The sequence below is a fragment of the Anser cygnoides genome, chromosome 27, assembly GCF_040182565.1.
Source record: "Anser cygnoides isolate HZ-2024a breed goose chromosome 27, Taihu_goose_T2T_genome, whole genome shotgun sequence".
NCBI lineage: Eukaryota > Metazoa > Chordata > Aves > Anseriformes > Anatidae > Anser > Anser cygnoides.
Window position 1 is genome coordinate 3,313,714 of NC_089899.1, and position 18,918 is coordinate 3,332,631.

At 58.1% G+C, this 18,918-nt stretch overlaps 1 protein-coding gene across 3 annotated transcripts in view; it reads left to right on the plus strand.

The window, feature by feature from the left end:
* Positions 1 to 291: 291 nt before the first annotated feature.
* The window catches only part of SH3GL1 (SH3 domain containing GRB2 like 1, endophilin A2), a 30,677-nt gene continuing 12,050 nt past the window's right edge, over positions 292 to 18,918 (plus strand). For all 3 annotated transcript variants that reach the window (XM_066983688.1, XM_048077766.2, XM_048077768.2), the window contains exon 1: positions 292 to 491. In XM_066983688.1, the coding sequence (XP_066839789.1) occupies positions 447 to 491 (45 nt within the window). In that variant the 5' untranslated portion in view covers positions 292 to 446. The remainder of the gene's footprint in view (positions 492 to 18,918) is intronic.

The following is an 18,918-nucleotide window of genomic DNA, read 5'->3' on the forward strand; positions in this document are numbered from 1 at the left end:
GGGCGTTTTTTCGCTTCGCGGCCGCACCGGGGGCGGTTACGGGGGCTCCCGGGACGGGGGGGGACACCGGGACCGGGGGAGCTCCGTGCCCCCGGCGCCTTGAGGCACCCGCTAAACGCTGCTGCTGCTTCACGACAGCGCGATGCGAGCCTCCCTCCGCCGCGACACGCGCCCAGTCTATCGCGACATAGAGCGGGGAAGGCGGGGGTGGCGGCGCTCTACCCGCCGGAGGCCGCTTCTCGGTGGTGCTGGAGGACCTCCGCCGGGCCACCGGGGGGCGCCGCGGGATCACCGGAGAGGGGGGGAACGGGGCGGGCGCTTCCTGGCGGCGGAAGCGGCGCCGGAGGCCGGGGGGTGGCCGCTGGGCGCTGGGGGCAGGGTGCTGTGCCGAACGGGTCCCGCCGCCCAGCTCCGGTGTCCCGTAGGCGGCCGGTGGAGGCGGCAGCATGTCGGTGGCGGGGCTCAAGAAGCAGTTCTACAAGGCCAGCCAGGTGAGGCACCGGGACCGCCCCACGCCGGTCCCGCTCCGTGCGATGCCTTTCCCCCCCCCGGGGTGCCCCGGTGCCAGCCGGTGGCCCCCTGCCGGGCCGCTGCTCCGTGGCAGAGCCGCCGTCCCTCCCCCCCTCCCCTCCCGGTTCCCCCCCTCCGGTAGCCCCCCCCAACGCCCCGGGTTCGGCTTCGCCCCCCCCCCCCCCGTTACACCTCGGTACCCGGGCGTGCGGCACCCCCCGGTTCTCCTCCAGGTGTCCCCCGCCGGTACCGGGACCCAGCCCCGGGATGGGGTCCGGTGCCCGCCGCCCGCCCTTCCTGGGGGGCTCCCGGGGCACAGCGGGGCTCGGTGCTGCCCGGTCCCCGCCACCGTGGCCCGGCCCGGCCCGGTGCCGCAGCATCCCCGTCGCCGTCAGATGTTCCCCGAGCCCCGCACGACGCTGGAAGGGGACGAGGACCGGAGCCGGAGCCACCAGGCTGCGGTCAGCCCAGGGATCCAGCCAGGCACGGGCTCCGTGTCCTCGACGCAGCCCACGGCGGTGGCAGGGACGTGAGCAGGGACCCATCCAGGCACACCTCCGCGGCCTCCGTCCAGCCCCGGGTGGTGGCAGGGAGGTGCTGAGCGTCCTCGCCGGGGCAGGACCCGTCCCCAGCACAGCTGCGACCCGCGCGCAAAAACCACCGGAGGACCTCGAGGGTTCTCTCCATGTTCTCAAAATACGGAGAACTTCAACCGCTGCAGCGCTCGGGGTCCTCGAGCAGAGCGTGAGGTTAGGAGGGAGAGGATTAAAAGGGTCGGGCTGGGCAGGGAGGGCGGCGGCGCAGGATGCGGCCGGGAAGGTGAAGTGGCAGCGGGGTGCAGCTGCGGCGCAACCCCGGGAAGTTCCCAAGCCCCCGATGGAAGCTGCAGCTGGACCAGGAAAGGATTTTGCGGTCTGCGAGGCGGGAGCCTGGCTCCCCCCAGCCCGCGTGCTCTGTGCAGGAAACGGCCTGGCTGTTTTGGGAAAAAGCTCAGCTGGGCAATTCCTGGTCCAGCGAAACCGTTTCCTTTTTCCCGTAAGGAGAGTTCAGAGCGGTGGCTCACCGACGCCTCGTCCCCGACCCTGCGGCAGGGACAGCGATTCCCCATCCCTCCCTGAGCACCCGGCCGTCCTCGTGCCCGTTAACGCCATTGAAATCAGCACTTGGGATTTATTTTTTTATTTTTTTTTAATTTATTTTTGGAACAAGTCACGAATCGGTAACGCTTTCGTAGAAGCGCTGTTCTGGGTCCCCCGGACGCTGCGTTTGTGGCCCTGTTTTAGATTTAAGGCAGACGAATTTGTCACAGGTCTAGCAATAAGCTGCGTTTTCCAGGCTCAAAGCTGAAACCCTTCTCAGCTCGGTCCGAGTGTGCTCGCTACGTGTGTTGGCTCCTTCCTTGGCCGTGTTTATGAGAAAGCATTTTGCTTAAACAGCAAAGCAAAATAATAGATTCCGTAAGTCGTTCCCCACCCCCTTCCGCACAACAGGAAAACAAATCCCTGCATCGCCTTTTTTTTTTTTTTTTTTAATGACTTCCACGGGGGAAGGTTGTGCTGAAAATAAATGGGAGGAGGACGTCGCTGCCGTGGATGCGCTGCGTTGTGGCAGGGCAGTTGGAGGTGAAGGCTCGGCTCTGAGCGTGCTTCTGGGGCCTAGAAACATCTCCCTAAAACATCTGATGAAACCTTGCTGGAGGGATTACTGTAAACTGAATTCCTATGTGGTCGTTGGTGGGCGTTTTTGTTACGGTTCTTCTTTTTTTACGAAAAGGAGCCATTCTGGTTGCTCGTGGAAAAGCGAAACCCCGCGCGGCTCGCTGGGGAGCAGTAGCCCAGCTCGCAGGCTTGGTGGCCCGCTTGCCTGCTGTGCACGTGCCGGGCTTGAGCGCTTCACCTGCGTTCGAGGGGAGCATTAAAACAGGAGATGCCTTCAGTTCTGTCTTTGCTGCGGGGTTTTGGGAAGTGATTTAATCTGAACAAACCGGTGTGGTTTAGTAATAGAAATATTCGTAGTACGGCTGCTGAAGCGAAGTGCTCTGCAGGACCCAGAGAAGCGTGGCCTCGTGTCGAAGGCTAGACCCTGCTACCTCCTTCGCCGTGTCCCGAGGACTGGGATGCAGGGGGGCAGCTCAGCTTTCGAGCTTCTGCGGCCGGGAGCTGGGAGTGACCGGGTCCAGCTCTGCCGTTTTTCGGTGTTCCGCTCCTCTCCTTTCCCTTTTCACCCTTCTTCCCTTTCCCTCCGCTGGTCCCACTCTTCAGCTGCTCCTTGGCTGAAGGCGAAGGAGGATTAGCTATTTTTTGGCTCCCCTGAAGGTATTAGATGCTGCCGAAGCCAAACATGTGGAAGATCTTTCCCAAAACGCCGCGTTTCGTTCCACGGCTGTTGTTAATTGAAGGAGAGCGTGGGCCAGCACCGAGGCGTTCCCGGCCCCTCCGCGCCCCCCCAGGATGGCCGGAGCTGGGGCTGGGGTTTCCCCGCTCCCCCTGAGGTGCTGGGACGGGGCAAAGACGCACAGAAATAAAGCTGGCCTGTCGAAGACGTTCTCCCAAGAGCGGAACGAGGAAAGCAGCATCGCTGAGCTCCAGCGCTGGGAGCTGGGTGGGAGGTCACGGTCGCTGCTGGCACCTCCCGGCCCTGCTCTGCCTCTGGCCGCTCAGGAATGTGCAGAGCTGGCTTCCTTTGCACCCTTTTCTTTTTCTACACACCGATTGAAGTCCCCAAGTGGAAAATGTAAAGCCTGCAGAACTTTCCGTTAACCACAGTAACCCGATACGCTCCGTGCATGGGCAGGCTGCGTGAAACAGGGCAGAGAAACGTGCCTGCGCCGCTCCTCGGTGCCTCCAGCGCTCACCGGGGGTAGGCGAGGGTTTGTCGCTGCTTCCAGGACGGACAGCCGCAGGATATCTGCTGCCCCTTCGAGGGACAAGCCCTAGGGTGGAGGCACTTGTGCGGTGACACGGTGCCGCTGGACACCTCCCTCTGCCTCTGCCGGGGTTGGAGCCGAGGCCGGAGCCGTGCCGGGCGGGGGGAGCAGCGCCAGCGTCGCTTATCCGTGGCACACAACCCCGCGATATCGCCGCGGCTCGTGCTGACGCAGACGGACATGGGGCTGGGAGCACGGGCCGCTCTGCCCCGCTGGCTCCAGGAGGGCTTTCCTCCCGCTGCATCTTCCCAAACAGGGTCACAGAATCACAGATTTTAGGGTTTGGCAGGGCCCTCCAGAGATCACCGGGTCCAACCCCCTGCCAAAGCAGTTCCCTAGAGCAGGCTGCCCAGGGAGGCGTCCGGACGGGCCTCGAATATCTCCAGAGAAGGAGACTCCACAGCCTCCCTGGGCAGCCTGTCCCAGCGCTCCGTCACCCTCACCGGGAAGAAGTTCTTTCGCGTCTTGGTGCGGAACTGCCTGGGCTCCATTTTGTGGCCACTGCCTCCTGTCCTGTCACCGAGAAGAGCCTGGCTCCGTCCTCCTGACCCTCACCCCTTACATATTTACAAACATCCATAAGGTCACCCCTCGGTCTCCTCCAAGCTAAACAGCCCCAGCTCCCTCTCGAGCAGTTCCCCGTCCTGGAACCGAACGGATCGACGTGCTCTGCCCAGCCCGAGCCTAAACCTTGCTCGTGGTGCCCGGGGCAGCACGCGGTGTGAGGTAACATCCTCTTCCCTTCCCGGGCTCGGAGGGGTGAGGACGGGGAGTCCCGGCCCGAGACAAAGAGCATAACCTCCTCCTCCTCCCCCCTGTGCAAAGACAAAAGCTGTTTTCCGAGAGGGGAGCGCTAATTACAGCTAACAAGCCCTTGACATACGCGCTTTTTCCTGAGTTTGATGACTGCTCTCAAGGCTTCCGAAGATATTTTTGGACACGAGCAGCAAGTGCTCGCTTTCTGCCGGCTCGGAGAGCTGGGGTGTGCTTCGTAACCCACGGCGGGCGTTTCGGCCCCGAAGGAGCGAGCGACTTCACCCCCTGCGTGCTCCCCAGCCCAGTCCAAAGGGCTGCCGGAGCCAGGGTGCCCCAATTTAATGGCACCCACTTAAACCGCTCGTGCAGGGGGACCTGGCCCCGGCTGTGCCGCACGGGACAGTTTGGTGACTGGGGAGAGACCTGCTCTCTGTGCCGCGTCGGACTCGCGTTTCTGTTTGGTGAAGTTCTTTCTGTAGCAGCTTTGTGCTGTGGTTCCAGATGTTCTTCCTCCCTCCCCCTTCCCCAGATTATACCTTTTAACGGTCACCTTTTATTTATTTTTTTTTAAAGCTAAGTCATTCCTTCTGGTTTCTCGTTCTCCGAGACTTTCCCTCGCAGCACGGGCCGCCTTTCCGCTCGTTCCCCTGCCGTGTCCGCAGCTGGGCGCTGGGTTTCTCCGGGCGTCACAAACGTGCCGCGCAGCACGGGAGCTCCTGCTGGAAGGGAAACGGGCTGGTCAGCGTGCAGGATAACCTCTTACATCGAAAACAAAACGCGCTGAGGCCCATTTCCTTGACCAGAGCTTGTCTGTCGGTGCCCTGTCTTCTCGCAGATGGTTTGGGTCGTGCCCGCCCTCCAGCCTGAGGTTGTCCCTGCTCTGCTGGAGGCCCGTACGGACGTTTCAGCTCAAGCTAACCACTGCCAGGGCTTCAGCTGCTGATGACAGAGCCTGGATTTAAGCCACAGGCTCGAGCAGTGGTGGGATGGTGGCGATCCCATCACTGATGTGCTGCAGGATGGCCGGGCAGAGAGGTCTGGTGCTGCTGCAGCCTCACAGATGGAAAATGTGAGCTGAAGCACAGCCTCATGTCCAGAAAGCGGGCACAGAGCCCCCGAGACAAAACCAGTCTTTGCAGGGGCATGCAAACACCGTGCTGACTCTTCTTGAACCCTCCGGCAAGCAGTAAGGCTGAGGGCGGACCCGAAATGTTCTGCGTGGTGGTTTTTCTGCTTTCCCATGTGCCTTGGATGGGGGCAGCAGGGCTGCAGCTGCACGTGGGCAGGATCTTCGGGGTCAGGGCTGCACCCAGAGGGCACCCAGAGCACCCAGAGCTGCCAGCCAAGCAGCATCGAGGCACTGTTTAGGGCTCACATGTTCTCTTTTGGAGCCGTTCTGGTGAATTTTCCTTTTTCCTCACGCCCGTGCTATGCCACATGTGAGCAGAGTCCCTCAGAGGCAGGATCTGAGGAGCAAGAAGAGAGCTGGGGAGCAGGTCGCCCCTCGGCTCCCCTGCTCCGATGGAGGTGGCCAAGCAGCACACAGACACCAGAGCTCTGCCTCGAGGCTCCTCTGGGTCAGTCCAGCTTGGGGCTGAAGGAAATCCTGCCAACCGCTGCCTCCAGTTCTCACCTGCCTTTGATAGCACGCACACCAGCTCCTCTTGGCTTCCCCTGTGTTACCTCCTTCTGTTGAACCTGGAAGAAGAAATCCTGCGGTTTTCACCGCCAGCTCTCCGCTCAGGGCTGCGAGAAGCGGGGAGTGCTGCTGGGTTTCGCTGCAGTGACAGCGGTGGGCTGAGCCCAGGGCGCACAGATCGGTGGCGCCGCTGGGATCCGAGCACCTCACTTGGAAACGCAAACTGGGACCGGCGACTTGGGGGATTTTGCCAATTCCTGCCAGGCTGACCTTCCTCCCACAGCACCCAGCGCTTGCTCTGTTAATATTAACCCGGGCCGGACTCCCCCACAGCCTCCCGGGTTTGCCTTTCCTTATTAATCTGCTCCCAAGGCACAGGGCTGAGAAAAGCCGCATTTGTCCGAGCGCAGCGTGAGACCCCGTGTGCTCGGAGTGCCAGCCAGGTCCTGAGTCCTGTTCTGCCGTCCTCGTGTCCTCCACGCCGGAGCCCTCGTCGTTTCGGTAGCCTCAGAGATTGGAGCTTCGTTGGTGCCTGTGTCTGCAGGGAGAAAATGTGGAGGTGGTTCCGCGTGCTCTCAGCAAACCTCCGAGCAAAGCTTCCAGCGAATGCTCCTCCCGTCCTCGCTGGTAATAACTGCGTGCTTGTCTGAGTGCCTGCTGTCACGTCCAGCTAAAACGACCGTGCGCAGGGTGTTTTCATATTAATCCTCTCTCCTTTCATGCCTGGTTTGTCATCGCTGAGATACCCGGCACGGCGACGTGGTTCTGCTGGTTAATCGTTGTCAGAGCGGAGCTGAGCAGCCCCTCGAAGGGAGCAGCTTTCAGCTGTTGTGGCGTTGTTCGTGTCTGGAGTCACAGGCCGGGGACGGTGCGTGTCTCTGCAGCAGTTACTTTAACTTGGCTTATTTTTTTTCCCTTTTAAGATCGCTTTCACAACCATTACGCTCTCGTAGTACCGAGAACTCCCAATTTTCAAACTCAAAGACAGAAAACGGAGGAGGAAAGCCCTAGCTCCCCGTCACTGCTCGCTTTGCTTCCCTCCTCGCTTCGAATGTCAAACAGAGCGAGCGTCATCCCGTGTTTACAGCTGGGGAAATCTGGGGCACGGGGAGGGTACGTGACTCAGGGCTGCGGAGAAATCGTGCGGCATCGGGAGCTCCGTGTCGTCGCCTCGCTCCGCGTGGCAATCCTGCCTCTTGTGGCTTTCTGTCCAAAACAATCCATTCTGCTTTAACAGGTTAGATTCTGGGTGAAGTGCTGGAAACATACGAAGCAGGACAGTGCCGAGGGGGGTGGTTTCTGGATGGAGTGGAAGGAAATCCTTCCTCCCACTTCTCCCTGCCAATACTTTCCTCCTGGGAAAGAGCAAAATGGGGATGAGCTCAGGCAGGCTGGCTCCTAAGAGCTGATTCATTTCTTCAGCACATTTTTTGCTCCTTCTCTCCGCCATCCCTACGTACGCCAGCGCCTTTTGCCAGGACTCCCAGCCCCATCCAGCCCCCGGCGGAGGGACGGCGAACCTGTGGGGACGAGGAGGACGAGGAACCGCTGCACCCATGGAAAAATCGAGGCAAAGCCGCGGGGCCTCGGCAGCCTCCACGCACCCCGGGGGAGGCTGCAGCCTCCTTTGCAGCAGTTGGCGCTGGGTGAAGGGAAGAGGTTGTGTCTGTGCCCCCCGCTGCCCTCAGCAGGTGTCAGGGCGTGCGAGCAGGTCTGGTGTGACCTTCGCGGAGCTCAGAGACTTTGCAGAGCTCAGGCTTCATGGAAACTTATCTTTTTGTCCAGCTGGGGTATGTGCTGGCGTCTTACCGGGAGCCCAAAGGCTCGTATGATAAAGATCTCCTAGAAATAGGAATGAAATCGTGTGTGGCGTTAGGAGTGGGATGCGAGGAGGTTATCGCACGCCCTGTGCCTGCTGCAGCCTGCCGCCGTGCTGCCCCTTCCAGGGAAGGCTGCTGCCTTGCGCCCCTTTCAAGCAAGATGCCAAACGACCAGAAAGCTCAGAAATAAAATAAATCCGTAGCTCAGAAGGTCTTGGGTTTGTAACGCCAGCCAGACTCCTTCATGTGGAGGCCTGGCGATGCATCTGGACGCTGAGGCTGTCTCGTAAGAGTCCCGCAGTACAGAGGGCTGTGCCGTCAGCCATTCCGTCTGCTTGCTGGTTAATCCGTGGGCCCTCCTGTGCCGTGTCCCCAGCACCGAGCTGGGAAACAGGAGCCACGTCCGTGCGGAGCTGGGCCAGGAGGGGAAGGATCCGGCCCCTTCGGCCTCGTCGGGCTGCGAGTGCCGCGCGGCGTTGTTCAGCTCCTCTCTTAGGAGCGTCAGCATGGTGCAAGTTCCAGCCCTCTCTTGGCCTCTCCCTGCGATTATAAAAGCGATTGTTGTTATTATTTATTTTTTTTTAAAGAAAGGTTTCCTCTTCCCCTTGACCCCCCATCCCTTCAAAGTACGAGCCCGTTGCCTTCAGGCCCGGGTTCCTGTTGACGGGAAGCAGCCGTGCTCCTTTATCGCCGAGCCGTAGGGGTTGGAAGGGACCTCAGGAGATCATCGGGTCCAAGCCCGTGCCAAAGCGGCTTCCCTAGAGCACTGCCAGCAGCAGCAAGCGGCCCCCGGGACCCCCTCCAGCAGCTGCACAGCCTCAGTGTCAGGCCCGCAGGTAGGGCTGGGGGGCTGCAGACCCTCAGGGGCACCCTTCCTCCCCTCCTCGTAGTGATACCTGCTCTGTAGAGCGTCGTGATACCTCGCTGGTAGAGCTCGTCTCTTCTTCTGAAGCCACCAGGAGTTTTAGAGTCCTCCTCTCGCTCCTTCTCTGGGTATTAATGAAGTTTGTGGCGGCATCGCTAATTAGCTTGCACTTCTGCGTGAAAAATTTAAGCACATCTCCATAATGCAGGTCTGTCTTTCAGACGGAAGATAAAATTTACATGATTAAAGGGCTCTTCCTAGCTGAGAAAATGCTTCATAATTCGTCCTAGAACTTAAAACCAGGCTGTATGTTCTTGTTGGCCCAGACTTTACTCAGATACAATAATTTATTAACCACTTTCTTGACCAAATTTGTTTTGGCTTCACAGGACCGGCTATATTTAAGCTTATTCTTGCCACCTCTCTGACAAAAAACAAGGCAGAAAAATGGTGAATAATTCTCTACCCACACAGCAAATCCACTGAGTAAGAAGGTGCTATTCCTGCCAACATCCCCCCCGATCTGCGCCGTGTAGCTCAGCGACGAAGCATTTAGCAAACATCGTGTTTGCTGCTGACGCACGTCTCTGCACATGCTTCTGGGGGGACGTTTGGGGCATCGGGTAGGCACAAATCTGGAGCGCCAGATGTTGATGCAGCTATTCTCGTGCAGAGGAAAGCTCCTGATCGTGCTGGGTGAATTTTCAAGACCGAGGGAGTCTGCTCTTCTGTTTGAAAGGGATAATGTAACCTAAATGCCGTGTACCAGGCTTTCTGATCCACCTATTTCTCCTGCTGCAAGGCAGAAAGGCGACGGTGAAGCATCCGTAGTGTCATCCTTAGAACAAAAGCAAACTGCTAAGTGCTGCCAGAGTGTTTTGTTTTTTTCCACGTTCCCTCTGAAACGAGTATTACCGAGCGTTAATGGCACGCAGCGGGAAGAACGGTGGGTTCAGCATCCCCTGGCACGGGCACAAAGCGTGGCAGGGTCCCGGGGTGGGGGACAGCCCCCGTGCAGGGCTCCTCGAGGAGCAGGAACTCGATCTGCCCCGCGTGCTGCCTCCAGATCGCTCCCCGCAGCCCTGCAAGCGTCTGTTCGCTCGCTCCCACTCTCCTTTTCCTTAGGATGCTGTGCTCTGCTGTGATAGCCGCCAAGCTTTTCCTAGTATTCAGGTTAACAAAGGGAAATGTGTGTTTACAGTGTTGTGAATTATTTCTCTGCCTCTTTGATGTTTGTGTGCGCTGAGATATCGTTAGGTCCGTCCCGTGGTTCTTTGGCTAACGCTGCCCGGGTTAAGAAAGGGCTGCTGGAAGTGCTCAGACCTTCCTCTGCTCCCCTTAAATCAGGAAGAGGGCTTTTTGGCCTTCCCTTTCACGGGGCTGAGCTTCTGCTGAAGTCCTGTACATCCTTTTTGGGTCCGTGACCCAGCCTGGTACCATCCTTGACCATACCTCACCTTGACCACCCCCTCGACTCATTGACATCTTCCTTGGAAAACTGAGCGCAGCCACAACCCAACTTTTCACCGACTTGCTCAACGTGCCCCATCGGCATGGCTCTGTCTCATCACGCCGTAACCCAGAGCCCCTCTGGGCTCCTTCCCAGTTCCCTGATGGTCCCGGGGCTCTGTGGCTGTTGCAGCCTTCAGCGCGGTGACACCAGGTACCGTCAGCTGCCCTGGGGACCTTCCTCTCTCCTGGTTTTCCCAGGAGCAGAAATCCCATCTGAATTTTTGAAAGCGCTTCTTGCCAGCTGCTCTGTGGCTGTTGTGTTTTTCCCGGGGACCTCCAGGTGTTGTAAACCCTCCTATTCCCTTTTTTATTGTTTTTCAACCCCCCAGGAGCAACGTGCAAGCTGCGGGTGGGCTGGTGCACCGAGCCCAGGACAGGGCTCCTGGTTTCTCTGCCTCGCTTTGTCGGCTGAGCTTTGCTGCTCTCTGGCAGAAGAGGTGAAAGTGAGCTAGCAGGAGGCACTCGGCTTCCAGAACTTTGTCCTTTCGTGCCACATCTACCGAGTGGCTCCAAGCGCCACGTGCTGGGAGCCGCTCATCTTTTCCACCTTGTGTGCAAAGGTCCGGCGGAGCTGCTGGGAAATGATAGCTCAGCACCTTTGGAAGAGTCAGGCAGTAATTAACTACGGCTATTAGAGATAGGACGTGGGGAGGCTGGGCAGGAAATCTGGATGCAGGGCAAATATCCCGCGTTTCCCCTCTGTTTGCTGCGCTTTTCCTCCGAATTGCTGCAGTCATGGCGGTGGGAGAAGGGTCATGTCGGTGGCAGAGAGGAGAGCTGCTGCTGCTTTCCCTTGGGTTTTTGTTTTCTCTGTTAACCTGACCCATTAATTTTTTCTAGCCGAAGAGAAATTATGTCTTATTTGGTACAGAGCATGCAAGAAGTGACTAATGGTAGGAGAAAATGGTTATGATGCAAGTCCTTATTGCTGGCTGCTGGGAGGCGTGGTAAGCCCGTGGCAAGCATCGCCCCAGAGCAGGAGGTAAGGATCGAAACTTTTCCTCCCCAGCACAAATCTGCCTCCAGAGAAGCATCGTGCCCCTTCTGCAGGCAGCCACAGTGCCCGATGCTGGCGTGGCATTAGCAAGGCAAGGCCAAGCTGTCAGCTTCTCTGCGGGGAATAAAAAGGACCCTCCGTTTTCTTGAAAGAGTGACTTGGAGAGCGCCGAGCTGCTGACAAGCATGAAATGTCCCTGGAAAGGCACTTTGTACACACGGAGGGCAGAGAGGGGGTCTGGGGAGTGTGAAGGAGTCGAGGAGAGGTCTCTGGGGTGGTTCAGGGTTGTGGGATCCGTAGCGAAAGGGCTGTGTCTGGCAGTGTTGCCACGCTGCAGGTATGTTAAGCTCAGAGAGGCTTTGCTGGATGCCCTCGTGGGCCAGCCCATCCCTTTTGAAGGACTGTAGAGGCAGAGCCGAGGGCCTAATAAACAGGGTTCCCAGCTGGGATGTAAGCTCTGCCATCGGGCTACAGGCAAGGGAGGGACGCGTCCCCTGGGCAAATGGGCAGTGGCTGCATTGCACCGCACGTACGTGCCCTCCTCTGGCCGTAGCTCCGCGAGCGAGACCTGCTGGCTCCTGCTTAAGTTCCATTTTTTAATTCCTGCTGTCCTCATTCCTCCGAGCCCATCTGCTGGATGGGGGTGAGTCACCGATAGCGCTTTGAGTAGGTGATTTGACAGGTGGCTCCCAAGAAAGCTGCCTCTGCGCACGGCAGCTCTTTCTTTGCGGTTCCTGCACGGTAAGATTACAACCCGAGGTCACTTTGAAGGCATCGTGCCTCGGGAAGGAAGGGACGGGAAGGAGCTCCTCATTGTTCGGCGCTGACCTTCCTGCTGCGCCTGCCGAAAAGCGAGGCAGCGGCTCTGGCGCTGGGTAGCGAGCGGCTGGGTCGTTTCAGATGGTGAGGGGGTGGATGGCTCGGCTCGTTTCAAGACACGTTTTCCTGGGGCACGTGTCTGACGGCAGTGGGAGCACCTCTGCGTGCTTTCGCACGCGTACAGTGATGGTGCTTGGTCTCAGCCCTTCTCCTAAAAGAAAGGAACGGGAAAAGTGAAGGCAAGAAAGCTCAGCAGAAGACGGAAGGCTGGGCTGTAGACCGAAAACACGAGTGTGAGCTGATACAGAAAGCACATATTTAGCAGGGAAACAAGACGAGGTGGGGCAGAGCCATCAGGTCCGTGTGCCCAGGGGCAGGTCGGGTGAACGGAGGAGCTGGCACAAGGAGCCACAGCACCATCCTGCTCGGAGGGCGAGAGCTTCACCCGTTTGTCTGCCTCTGATCTGCGCTGCCCTTCCGCAGCCAAACCGGGATGCGCGGGGTGGTGAGGCGGTGTCTGTCGAGTCACCTCCAGCTTCTCGTTTTGGCTCTGCTGCTAAACCTGCTCTTGACAGTAGGCAAATCACTTCCTCTCATACTCGTTCCTCTTCTAGCACTTGTCAGTCTTCTCCGAGTGGCAGCTTTTGGGGTGAGGAAGGCCGGCGGGCGCAACGGAGCTCTGCCTCCTGGAGACCAGCGGAGCTGCTGGGGGCTCGCAGGTGGTTTGGGTTTGCTAGGGAACGGGCCTCCTCCTCGCTGCGAGGCCGCCGGCGACTGTTCATCCCTTAGTCCGTGCAATAAACACCTGGGTCTGTTTCCTTTAAAGTAGGTCAGAAGTTGCTCGGATCAGCACGCGCTTTGCTGTGGGCATCCCGATCCCTGGTTAAATGGGGCTGTCTGCTGCCTCTCAGCAACATCTTCCCTTAAGGATGTCACCGAATCACCGAACTGTAGGGGTTGGCAGGGCCCTGCAGAGCGCACCGGGTCCAACCCCCTGCCAAAGCAGTTCCCTAGAGCAGGCTGCCCAGGGAGGCGTCCGGACGGGCCTCGAATATCTCCAGAGAAGGAGACCCCACAGCCTCCCTGGGCAGCCTGTCCCAGCGCTCCGTCACCCTCACCGGGAAGAAGTTCTTTCGCGTGTTGGTGCGGAGCTGCCTGGGCTCCATCTTGTGGCCGCTGCCCCTTGTCCTGTCCCCACAGAGCACTGAAAAGAGGTCGGCCGTGTCCCTCTGCCTCCCACAGCTCAGGTATTTACAGACATCGATCAGATCCCCTCTCGGCCTTCTCTCCCCAAGGCTGACCAGACCCAGGTCTCTCGGCCTCTCCTCCCAGGGGAGATGCTCCAGGCCCCGTATCATCTTTGTGGCCCTCCACTGGCCTCTTTCCAGGAGCTCCCTGTCTTTTTTGTAGCGGGGAGCCCAGAACTGGACCCAGAGCTCCAGGTGAGGCCTGACCAGGGCAGAGCAGAGGGGAGGATCACCTCCCTTGACCTGCTGGCCACGCTCCTTTTAACGCACACCAGGAAAATGTCTTTTATACAAAAGAACAACAACAAAAAAAAAGGTTGAAAGCCTTGGAGGCGGCAGAACGCGATCAAGTATAAAAGCAAACACCAACAGCCGGACCCCAGCAGGAACTGCAGGCTAGCTGGGAGGAAAGGTGTGTGCAGCAGGAAAGCTGTCGGGCTTGCGCTGGCTGCCACAGCTCCACGCGAGCTGCCCGCTCGCCTCCCCCCTGCTCGCTGCCCCCGTGGCTGGGTGCTGGGGATGCGCCGAGCTGCTCTCCAGCAGCAAAAAAGGGGATGGGGAAGAAACGGGGGGGCCCCGACACAACGCCTGCGTGTCCTTCCAGCACCTTCCAGTCTCGCCTCGTTTCACCATGAAGGTGACAATTAACTTTCCGCGCCGTGCTTTGCGTTGGTGTGGGTATGCAGCACAACAAATGGAGCTCGTCCCCGTCAGCATCTGCTCAAGGAGTGCCACCAGCCTCAGGACAGGGCCGGGCGGGCTTCGCAGGGGCTGGCGGGGTGCTCAGGACCACCGCCGGCAGGATCGTAGCAAGCAGGAGCAGAGCCTGCTGCAGGGAGACCTTCGCAGGGCTCTCAGCCATCTCCAGACCCCGGAGCAGGAGGCCACCGCGGCTGCAGCCGGGGCCCGGCCCCATGTGCTGCCCAGCTGCTTTAAATCCTCCACAGACGCACAGCAGCGGAGCGAAGTGTCCTGTTGGCTCTGCAGAGCCGCCCAGCTGCCTCTTGCGCTGTGATGATGAAGTTACCAGTGAAGATAACTGAAAATTATGCTTAATCCCAGGGAGCCGTGCGTTACCGAGCTCTCGCGGTGGCAATGGCTTTATTCAGCTCCCATGGGCACGGTCCCCAGCAGTGTGCTGTTGTGCACGACCGGGGCACCAGCAACCCCAGCACCTATTAGCCCTAGTTCACCTGACCTGCTAGTTCTGCGTCTCTACCAGACCTTCCTGTTGCACTAAAGCCCCGTTCATCTGGGATTCAAAACATTTACAGCACCTTTTTTAATTCTTTCGTGGCCTGGCATTTTCCACTGAACTCACTCGGGCAACCCGGGCAGAGCTGCTGGTCTGTTTGCCTGTCTGTGGTTTTTATTTCTCGAAGGGAACTTTCTGCTGAGACATGACGCTGGGAGGGTGGCGGGGTGGAAGAGGAAGGCTTAGACCAGGCAGCATCTGGAAGGATAATGTTTTCATTACTCCGTGGGCAACTGTTTTGAATGCAGAGCTTGCATACGTTTGGTATGTTATAAATAGGGCTGACTGCTTGCTACGGAGAAAGAACGCAAGTTTAGAAGAAAACCAGTTTGTTTCTCTTGGTGCGTTGCGCTTGTTTGTGTTTCTGTAGGCTACCTGAATTTCCTATCTGCAAATACTTCAGGCTGGAGAGCAGACTATCGAAATCAGGTGTGCAAAGTCCAGGGGAAGTCTCTTGCTCACAGATAACGGCGCTGACACACGCCTCCCGTACCCACAGCTGGTGCTGACAAGGGGCTTGCTCGCCGTCAGGGCGGGTGTGCCGCTGGGTTTCGGAGTAGGGGGGCTCCACGGTTGCTCCTCAGCCACGGGAAGTTTGGCAGGTGGTGTCTTCTGGATCCGCTTCAGCATGAGTTTCGTGTCTGCTGATTGTGCTGAAAACCACCCAAAAATTTCCTTCTGCATCTGTCCTTCCTCTGTCAGCGGCGGGGGCGATGCAGCACATCCCATCGCTCTGAGCTGGGACTCGTCCCATCTCGGGAACGGCCTCGCCTGCTGCTTACAAAACCTGTTGATGTTGTGCCCCGAAACGCATCCCCACACACCCGCTGTGCGGTATTTCCACACGGCCTCCATGCCCGTCTCCTCGCAGGAATGTTAATGGGGGTGATGCTGCAGGCAGCCACGAGGGAATTGCAGCCTTAGAGTGGGAGTGGGTCCTGCCTCGTGCCTCCGGGATCTGTTTCGGTTTCGGTGATGGCACGGGCAGCACCAGGTGACTGATAGGTCTTCCTGATTCATCTGGTTTATGTAAGGATGCCCAGGGTAGTACACCAAATGACGGGGGTTCGGGTTGTTTTTTATTTACTGCGAGCTTGTCCTGGAGCTGAGGAGCAGTTGTGTGGATCAGGAGAAGGAACGATGGGCTTGGAGGATGCTGGAGGGGAGGGGATTTTTTGTGTTGGGTCGGGAGAAGCTCTGCAGCCCTCCCTCACCCTAGAGGTTACGTTTCTCTCCCACTCCCTGCTATAAAAGAGAAGCCCTCTTCATCCTGCCTTTCTTCTCCCTCTGTGTACACACATCATTCCTGCCTCTCCCTGTAGCCAAGCTCCTGCTGCAGTAGTTAGCTGAAACAATAGGTCTTTCATTTCCGAATATCTTCCACCATGCGCAGCCCGTCAGTAGGTTTCGAACGGCAAGGGGAAGTTGTGATTGTTCGAGTTCCCACGCCTCGACAAAGGAAATCGATGGAAGCCCCTGCGAGTCGATTCTCCTTAAAACGAGGCTGCAGAAACCGCAGAACCTGGCCAGGAGCAGCCCTTTGGAGGCAGGAGATGAGGCAGAAGCTGTGAGTGCTGGGGAGGGAGGCTGGCTGCCCTGCTGCTGCTGGGTTTTGCCGGGGTGGGAGCTGCCGCACCCCGGCACGGTGCCGGAGCCGTCTGACGGGATGAACACACCTCCCCGCGCTCTGATCTCAGGTCAGAGCTATCTAGGGCATACCTGAACTGCCAGCATCCTTTTAATTAAACACGGATGTGAAGCGAGGGATTGATTTCTTGCTTCTGGACTGCTTCAGCCCTCTTCCCCCACCCTGTGGCTCGGTTTGGTTGTGATGCCAGCTAAACGGCCGCCCTGTTTTGAGGCAGGTTGATCTCCCTGATCCGTGACGCCCAAGTATATCGCCTGTGCTAATATTTGCTCTAGGAAACATTCAGCTTTGGCTTCCATGCGGTTCAGCTGAGGGCTTTTGCTCTGTCATCGTGCCCTGCTTCCCTCGCTCTGAGCTCCAGTGCTGCTCGCTGCAGGTGTAACGTTTTAGGACGTGTCCCATCCTGGTGGGGCTGGTAAAGGAACCAGACACCGTAGGCTTGTTCTCGTCTTTCATGCCAAGCCAGCTGATACGCTTCAGCAGTAGTCTGCAAGAGAGTATTTGGGCCACTGCATTTGGGGAACTGTTTCCTTGTCTTGCCTTGCACCGTCCCTTCCCTGGGTTCGCATCCCTCCGCCTGCAGCATTTGCAAGAGGCCAGGTCTCTGACCAGGGAAAGGCTGGCGTATCCCGAGTCTGCTATCACCCCTCTTCCATCCTCACCACGTCCCTAAAAACACCGTGGGATGCTCTCTGGACGAAGCAGCGGTGAGATGCACGCGGCTGCATTTCACCAAGCACTTGAAGGTTTGTTCAGGCCGCGCTGGGTGCTGTGGGCAACACGCATCTGCTTCCTTCTCCCTCCCACCTCCCTTCTTTGTCTCCCACCCCACAACCGAAGGGTGAGCCCCCTGCTGACTTTGGTGCTGCCCTCGCCCCCAGCCCTCGGGGAGCAGCAGCCACCCACCCGCCAGCGTTTGCAGGGCTCTTTGCAAGCAGCACGACGAGAAGGACTCGGAAGCTTGGCTCCCAGTCGCATCGTGAAGCCCTGGGTTGAACCGCGAGCCAGCGAGGGCTTCTCCCAGCTTGTGTCTCAGCTAGGACAGCAGGGGATTTGCATTAGTTTGTCTTCCTGCCTGACAGATTTGGGAGCGTGGGGATGGGGCTGGAGCTGCTGTGGATGGCACACAGTCTCTCCTTCTTTCCTCCCGTGATGAAGCCTCCCGGTTTAATTAGAGCCAGCGGGGAGAAAACCTCCATCTTATTATTCCTTCACAGCAGGGCACCAGTAGCATTTCTTGGATGTCAAAAGGAGGATTAAATTAGTCTGCAAGCAAGGTTTCCTCCTTCACATCTCTAGGTTTTCTGGGAGGGTGTTAAGCCTCCAAAATCACTGTGGTGATCAGTGCATTTGACATGGCATGCAGTCCCTGATTACAGCAGAGCTCCCTGTCAGAGGCGTTGTTTGCAGCTTTCTGGGCTGCAAATCTGTGGGTGGGTGGGTGGAGAGAAGTCGGAATGGAATTGCTCGGGATAATTGTACCCTTCCCAGGTGTATTAGAGAACAGAGGAGGTTTCCGGAGGTGCAGCCTTTGGGAAAATGATCTGTACTACTCTCGGGTGTGCAGAAGCCCCTTTGTGGCCGTGTAGGCTGCGTGACGAGCAGCATTTTGGCACGGAGGTGCTGGAGCAGACGATCGCAGCTGGAAGCGCCTTTGCTCTGGTGTGCTTGCCCTCGCCGGGCCTGGCAGGCAGAGCAACCGCTTCATGTTTTTTCCCTGCTCTAGAGAGGAACGTGTGCCTCCCCAGCTCCGAGCTGGCTTGCAGAAGCGCGTGCTGGCACCGCAAGCACGGAGCAAGTGTCCAAAAAAAGCAAGGATCCGAGTTCTGGTTGTTTGCCCATCTGCAAGCGGCTCTGTGGTGACAATTCCCCTTCGGGCCTCTCGTGTGCTGGCTGGGTACAGGGCTGGGCTCTCCTGGGGCACAGATCCATGCAGGGGGCTCCTGCTTTCCTTGCACTTTTGTCCTCCTTTTCTGTTTGTCCCCCTTTCGGTGTTCATAAAGAAGCCGGTGAGGTTGGGAGGGCTGCGCTGCACCCGGGAGCGTGCGTGCACCTCCACGGGGCCGGGCGCACGGGGACATGCGGAGATCAATCCGGGGATTAACGCCTGAGAATGAAACCTGGAGCTGAACCAGGCGAACCGGGCGAGCAGCAACCCTTTATCTTCCCCTTCAGTATCGAAATGCCAAGGGTGAACTGCAGCAACCCCTCTTTGTGGGGTCCTCTGCTGAACCCGGAGAGAGGAAGGGTGCAGTGAGGCCCGAGAGGCCGCGGCCTTGTTTGTGGGGCCCGGCGGAGCCTTGCTCTGAAGGGCGTTTCGGCCTCGCCGTGATTGATGCTGCTGTTGCTCGGTGCCGAGCAGTCATTCAGAAGAGCTCTTTGCTCTCTGCTCTGTCATGTCTGCGCAGCCTCGAAGCTTTGGGTGTTTGCAGATGTCCTGCCAGGAGATGCGAGGCGCTGGTCAGCCAGAGCTGTGCTCAGCGCCATGGTGTTAGAGCCAGACACTTGGAGCACCAGGGGTCTTTGAACACAGCTCTGTTTTTATTTTTTTTCCTCCCTATTTTGGGGTCTGGATACGGGATTTTGTTAAATCCCTGAAGATCTTGTCCTTCTTTGTAACAGCAATCATTTGGTTTTGGGGGCTAAAAGCACTGCACGGCAGGTGAAGTTGCACAGGGCAGGTCCAGTGTCCCCAAGTGTTTTTCAACCTGGATGCTTACCTAAAGGGTTTTTTTTTTCCTCTTCCTCAAAAAACTAAGGAACCACTCCTAATCCCTGTGGGAGCAGGAGGGTGCTGGAGGAAGAAAGACTTGATAAAAATCAAGTATTTGATGTGGAAGTAAACAAACCTGGATTGTTCAGCCAGAACTGGAGTTTTAACTACAAACACAAGAAATCCTGGCAATGCCCTGTGGCAGGCGTCA